Source organism: Argentina silus (assembly GCF_951799395.1).
Source record: "Argentina silus genome assembly, chromosome: 22".
Taxonomy (NCBI): domain Eukaryota; kingdom Metazoa; phylum Chordata; class Actinopteri; order Argentiniformes; family Argentinidae; genus Argentina; species Argentina silus.
In genome coordinates, this window is record NC_139676.1 from 8,073,066 (window position 1) to 8,080,565 (window position 7,500).

Below are 7,500 nucleotides of genomic sequence, written 5' to 3' on the forward strand. Positions count from 1 at the left end.
CACACGCACACACACACACACACACACGCACACGCACACACACGCACACGCACACACACACACGCACACACAGAGGAAAGGACTGTCCAGACAGTATTTTTACGATCTCCGTTTTTTCATTGGGTTTTAGGTTTCTCTCTGAATGGTTGTGTGCTCATGAAAGACGTTAAGCATAATGCAGGGCTGACATTAATATGACACACTCTTCCCCTAGACTCTGGCTTCGGTTCATATGTGAAAGGGAAAGTGAGAACCGAGCCGCTCTGTTTTTAATACGTCTGTAACCCTAGCTATGATATCCGAGATGCCCAAGCATTCACACATCATGAACCCAAATGACCCCTTACCCTTTGACCTGGCTCACGGTGTCTAATCACAAGGTCCCAGACAGACATATATCCATCTCAATGACAGTTTAGAATCCAGGGAGTCTGAAGAAGAGATGAAGCTAGCTGCTACAAGCAACTGACAGAGATATATTTTTTATATATATTTACTGTATGTATGTATGTTGTCCATGAAATGCCACACATGCAAAATAGATATTATCATTGACAGATGCTAGTACAATAGAGGAGGCTGGTGGAGGTAGAAATCGGAGGACAGGCTCATTGTAATGCTAGAAATAGAATGAGGAACGGTATCAAACACGTGTGATTCATAGCATCCCTCATTCCGTTCCATGCGCTACAATGAGACCGTCCTCCGATTTCTACCTCCACCAGCCTCCCCTGTAGTACAGCATTCTATTCACGTTGGATTGTGGTGAATGGTGGTGACTGTTTTCAGCACCATGGACAGCAGAGAAGCTTACTCACGAAAGCTGCCTTGATATCATACAAATGGAAATATCGATCTGCTTTGGGAACAGCCAACAACTTAATTGCTGTTCATTCAGGTAATCCGGTTACCTGTATAGTTTCCAATAAGAACATATTAAGAATATCTATAGGATTCTTCATTGATTCTTTTGAAATTGTGAAGCGTGAGGCTGTAAATGTTCGGCATATCAGTCAGTATGTACCAGGGGAGGCTGGTGGAGGTAGACATCGGAGGACGGGCTCATTGCAATGCATGCAAAGTTAATGCCTCAACTTAACCAGTCGAAGTTAATGCCTAAACTTAACCAGTCGAAGTTAATGCCTAATGCTGCATTAACTATGTCACAAGATGCAAGTCTTTCACGTAACTCCTATCTTACGTTTTTTGACGTATCGTACGTTAAAACAGGTGGTCAAATCCTGGTATAGCCAGATAATACGATCCCCCAGACCGTAATAATTTGGAGAATATGTTGCCGTCCTCTGATTTCTACCTCCACCAGCCTCTACTGGTATACATCTATTCCCCATCCCAACCCTTGCTCCTTGCTTGACCCTCAACCCTTACTGACAGTAGAATATAGGAGGCAAATGATTTGAAAAGAGGTCGTGACTCAATTCAACCCTTGTCACAACATACCAGACCTCCGTACGGCTTCCCCCTGATACACAACACAAGTGATTAGGAGGTAAACAAACGCAGACATCTGCTTTATTCCAACAAATCAAATTAAAAATGACAATGATTCTGTGTAATGTACCCATCCCCGGCCCCTCAGTAAGCCCTAGTGTTTCGACATTAGTCATTCGGCCTCGCCACTTGGTTTCAAAACAAATCAATTAAATTATGCAAAGCAGATGAGCACTTACTGGGAGATGCTCGATGGGCTTCTGTGTTTGTGCTTGTGTGTGTGTGTGTGTGTGTGTGTGTGTGTGTGTGTGTGTGTGTGTGCGTGCGTGCGTGCGTGCGTGCGTGCGTGCGTGCGTGCGTGCGTGCGTGCGTGCGTGCGTGCGTGTGCGCGTGCGTGTGTGCGTGTGTGCGTGTGTGTGTGTGTGCATAAGGGTGAAGCTTTATTTACTCTGCGTCCTCTTTAAAAGGTGAAGAGCAGCAGCTCTCTTGGAACTGCAAGGCTGTAACACACTCCAGATACTGGCGGCCGCCCACTAAAGCAGGATATGACACGCGGGAACAAAGGCTAGTGGAGAGAACGAGGAGGCGGGGGCAGAGTAATTAGCAGAGATTACTGAATGATTAATGACCTTCCTCTTCATGTTTTTCATTAAATTCAGTTTTCAATGTTTTGAAAAGACTGATTATAGCTGAATAGGAGCCTCTCCGAAAATCTCTTGTTGGAAGATCTTGAAAACCTGTCGCAGACAGAGTGTGTAGGTGTGTTAATGGCGAGGAGCTTTACTTGCACTTGACAGACAACACAACATGCCTGTCAGTACAAGCATTCATCAAACACATCCACCTAACAAATGCTAAGACTTTTTTTCAAAGCTTTCTAAAACTTTTAGATATTTCATTTGTGTGTATATATATATATATAGGGGATATATATATATATATACATACAAGGCTGTTCCAATACCCAGAAGGCCCCATGACAGAAGGGCAGCGTATGGCCCCCACACAGAATTGCAATAATGACATAACCATTCCGCTGCGAGCCTTGGAAAACGATGACCTCACTTAGGACTCTCTGGGGGGAGGCAGTGGTGCGGGAGGGGAGGGGAGGGGGGGGATGGAAGTGGGGTGAGCCGAGGTCACATCGGCATAGTCCTAAGTCGGCTCGGGGTCGTGACCTGCCCAGTACGCCCACCCTTTTCTCACAGCTGCCCTTCAAAGTCTGGATGTCACCCCCCCCCCCCACCCTTGGCCTCTGCATCTCATGTTGTATAAAGTCCCCGCTTTCATCTCACTGATGATTAAAGGCCATTCTAGTCTACAGGCACCCAGGGGTTTGCAATAGTCTACACCCACCGGTTTGTAGTAGTCTGTCCCTGACTCTTTAAAGCTGTAGAGGATGGTAAGTGAAAGGTGGAGGGTGGAGGGTGGAGGGTGGAGGGTGGAGGTAGAGGAAGTTGCAGTGCATTGCGAGTAGTGTGTCCTCCTGCTATCTTGGCAGCAGACGGTATTGGATGGTGTCTGTGGAGGTCTGTGAACGTCACACTCAGATTACTATTCCGTGTCAGGGCTTAGCGGTAACCCCTGCTCTACAATACATACTGTAGCAGCGTTGGGTCAATGAGATGTTCACTGTAAACCATCATATTAAAGGTCTTGGAGTTCCAGAATGTTCCAGGCAGATAACTGTCTTTCCACTGTAGTTTCAATGATGTTCCCAAAGACGGGAGAAGCTCTTGTCTTTGGCATCCAGAGCCGAAGCCAAGCGTAGCCTTCCCACCCCCTTTAGACAGAGCAGGCTTAAGTAGAGATCAGAGCTGATCAAACACAGATGTAGTCTCACCGTTTAGTACGAAGGGCACCGTAACTCAAAACCCTGCAGCCGTAATTTAGGCAATGATGCGTTTTGGAAGGTGGTTCGAACCACCTCGTATTTCAGATTTTGTTTTATGGAAAAATAAAAGGATTGTTATCGTTATGAAGATGGAGGTTATGGTCCCTTGGCAGATGGAAGCACTCGGTCGACAGCATTTGCGTGTTTCATGCTAATTACGTTAGCATCAAGAACTGTATCGCTTAGGAAATATTAAATATTCAGCGGGATCTCCGAGAGAGATAAGTAAAAGTCACTTCCTGACAGAAATGGGGTGTTCTTCTGTTTCATTATTGCTCTGAAGAAATGTATTTATGATCCTCTTTTTTTGTTTTTCTTCTCTTAAAGGTTCATCCTCGTCTTTGGCTGCTTGGTCCTGTCCGTGTTCTCCACCATTCCCGCTCATCAGGAGTTTGCGTCCTACTGTCTGCTCATTCTGGTGAGAAACACAGCACATAAACTATGGGCAGCACTCCAATAGAAAAGCTTTGAACATCATAATTGTATGCTTGTGCATTATTTTATGTTTTAAAAGCTTAGCAGTTGGAATGCTGTCCATATTTTATGTACTAATTTTGAATAAGATTTCAGTGAGCATGTTGTTTCTGTTAACAATTGAGAAACAACACAAATCCACTCTGTAACTGTCCATCAACATGCCTGCTCACAATTGATGCAGGAACAATCGGCACACTGTACACAGCAGGGGAGGGTGGTGGAGGTAGAAATCGGAGGATGGAACGGAATGAGGAATGGTATCAAACACCTAATTCCATTCATCCACGCATCACAATGAGCTCGTCCTCCGATTTCTACCTCCACCAGCCTCCACTGGTGCACAGCTGAACCAGCTCCAAACACTAACAATACGCAGAAAGAAACACATCTATTTACCACTCAAATTCTCCATCGCACAATAAAGGTCAATCCCAATTCGAGTAGATTGAGAAGATGGTGGTGGTGTCAATGCCATCAAGTTGATCTCATCAAACGGATTCGCCTTCACATTTCATTGATTTCCTTTTTATGGTGGCTCATGTTGGTTTAATATATTAGATCACGTCGATGTGTTCCTGGCATCCTCTTCTACAATATACTCTAAATAAAGGCATCAAATGGACATGATTAGGTTAGGTACTGGACTAATAGAGGGCTGTCTCGCCACTCCCACTCGCCAATACCATGGTCTTTATTGGACAATCAATAGAGACAGCGGGGTTTACGCCCTGTCTGTTTAGGAAGCTACACTTCTCTGTGTCGTGTTTGTAATTTGATTCGGTCCACATTGATATCCTCACTGTTCGTTGAAACGCCCGTGGATAGCTATCGCTAACCGTGCTCTTGAATGACTCAGAGCCATTATAGGAGATATATGAGGGAGAAGGGAGAGAGAGGGAACGAGAGATAGAGAGAGAGAGAGAGAGAGAGAGGGAGGGAGGGAGAGAGAGAGAGAGAGGGGGGGAGACAGAGTGAGCCGAAAATGGTGGACTGAAACATTGCCAGAGGGAAATTGGTCATTATATTCTCGACCCGCTACAGGAAAAGACCCATCCATTTATTTCTCATTTACAGTATAATGTTGAGTGGTGTTGCCAGTTGATGTTGCCAATCATTTTCCGCCTATGTGGCGTTTTCAAGTGTATTGATATTGGAAGCATGATATTGTTCTGCGGGAGAATAGCCTTGGAGATTGTTAATTGTATTGAGCTCAAATGCCAGTAGTGAACTGGAAGAACTGAACTTGTAATGAACTTAAATGTTTTCACACCTCCCTCTCGCTATAGACGTAGGTCTGGTGGACCAACACATCAAACTTGGCATTCATTAAGCCTATAGAAAAAGCTTCAAAACAGCATCAGACAGCGCATAGCCATTGGCTTTACCTCGCATTGATAATTCACTCCCACCAAGGCCACGTTTGAGTCATTGTTATTCTAAGCTAATAGCCTGGGAACGAGGTTACCATAGAGATAGCAACCGGGTGGTTGGTTAGGTGATCTTGCTACTGTCTTGAATAACTGATGATGACATCGGATCATCTCAGAGGTCTTAGTGGGTTATGTCACCAAGTCATCAATCTGTGAGGGTTAATGCTAGGTCAATTGTGTTCATTGATGAGTGTAATTAACTCCCATTCAGTTGATCACAGATCACGTTCCCGGGTATTCAAAACCACTCAAGTCAGATTTCACACAGATCATGGCTAACTGCCCTCAGGCGACCTAGTACATTTGAGAAGATAGAAGAAGAGAGTTTTCCACTGCTTGGGACCATAACCACAACCAAGCTGGTATTGTGCAAAGATAATTAGAGAACCTAGATATTTTTGATTTGAGGGTTGTGGGATTTGTAGTTTTTTGGAGTGTCTGGGTGGGCCAGTGAAGGGGTCCATGCTATAGCTCTTCCTTCCTGACAGATAGGGAAATGTACATCTGAGGATTATAAGAGGCTTAATCCCCTTATCGTAACTGGATTAATCTGTCTCCACTCAATAACGAAGCCCTCGTAATGGAATCAGTGTAAACACGATTAGTGTGAGGGGCAATACAGAAGTCTTCAGTCTTCACTGGCTCCCCGTCAAAGAGAGGATCAACTTCAAAGTCCCCCTACTGTCCCTCCCACTCCCTCCGGTCTCCAGACTCTGGTCATCTCCTGGTCCCTAAAACCAAACTAAAGACCATGGGTGACAGGGCCTTCCCCTCTGCTGCGCCCCACCTCTGTTCGCGGTTGCTAGCTAGCTCATCACAGTGAAAGTTGTGACCTAAGAGTCAGTGTTTCTATACGCTGGTAAGGTGATTGCATCATAATCAAAGAATACCATGACAACAAAGCTGTCTGGGTTTGTCTAGACTAGTAAATGAAGCTATTTTATCTATTTTTTGAGTGTGATCAAATATTTGTATTTGATATTCGAGACATGTGTACTTGTACAAGTAACGTGGCTCACATGATGAGTCGCTAATATAGCTGAAAAACCTTTTTTTTTTCTGGGATGATGGGGAAAGTGTAATAATGAACATTAGTCAATTGTATTATGGTAGGATCAAGTTTGACAGCCACATATGACCATTTTCATGTCAGTTTTGCAGCACAGAATGTTTATTTATTATTTGGGTATATCCAGTGACATTCCACTTCATCAGCGTATTATGCATACTGCACACTGTCAGTTTATCTCCCTGTCACTGAATGGAGTTACACACAGTCTGCTGAAGTCAACCCAATTGTCTTGATCATCCGTGCAAAACTGATCTATTTTAACGTCACAGATTAATATGTTGCCTAATGTGTTATGATACTGTGTGTGAAAAACTAGACAGATGAAATATAAGACATAAAACGGTTGAGTAAGACTTAAATAGACCTATGTCTTAATGTTTCATAACTATTAGCAACAATGTCTTATACAGTACAGTATGTGTTTTTTCCTGACTTCCTGTTGTGTCCTTTCCTGTAGGAGTTTGTGATGATTGTGGTGTTTGGGTTGGAGTATATCATCCGTATCTGGTCGGCTGGCTGTTGCTGTCGCTACCGAGGATGGCAGGGTCGTCTCCGCTTCGCCAGAAAGCCCTTCTGTGTCATAGGTGAGCTACAGATGCGTTAGCATCTATAAATGGTTTATTAAGGGTTTATAACAGGTTTATAAACCCTTAATAAATCATAATATCATGAGAAGTTTTATGAAAAAGTATTGTGGTGTTTGCTTGCAGTTGGAAGGGTTTCAAGGTACAGTATTAGGTGTTTTAGCTGTACTTCTAAATCATTCATTTTCCTCTTTGACAATGTTCTCTATCGCTTCTCCTAATTCAGCAAGAAGTGAATTCCTAACTGAAAATCAATACAGTTATTATTCCCTTGAGTTGGAGCCTAGGAATGTGACCTGAACACATAGTCCAATTCTTTGTTAGGAATTCACTTTTTGCCTGACTAGGAGATGAAGCAATAGTGAACATGGTCAAAGAGGAAAACTATTTGATTTAGAAGTACGTCAAAAATACCTAATACTGTACCTTGAAACCATTCAAACTGTAAGCAAACACCTCAATATGTGTGTTTGATACCAATCCTCATTTCATTCCATGCATTACAATGAGCCCGGCCTCCTATTTCTACCTCCACCAGCCTCCACTGGTCCAAAGAGACCCAGGAGTAAAGGGATACACAAACGCATAATT

General features: G+C 43.7%; 1 protein-coding gene across 2 annotated transcripts in view; it reads left to right on the forward strand.

The window, feature by feature from the left end:
- Positions 1-7,500, forward strand: part of kcnq5b (potassium voltage-gated channel, KQT-like subfamily, member 5b) — a 96,005-nt gene that overhangs the window by 63,262 nt on the left and 25,243 nt on the right. For both annotated transcript variants that reach the window (XM_083693554.1, XM_083693555.1), the window contains exons 2-3: positions 3,674-3,764; positions 6,783-6,909. In XM_083693554.1, coding sequence (XP_083549680.1) covers positions 3,674-3,764; positions 6,783-6,909 — 218 coding nt within the window. The remainder of the gene's footprint in view (positions 1-3,673; positions 3,765-6,782; positions 6,910-7,500) is intronic.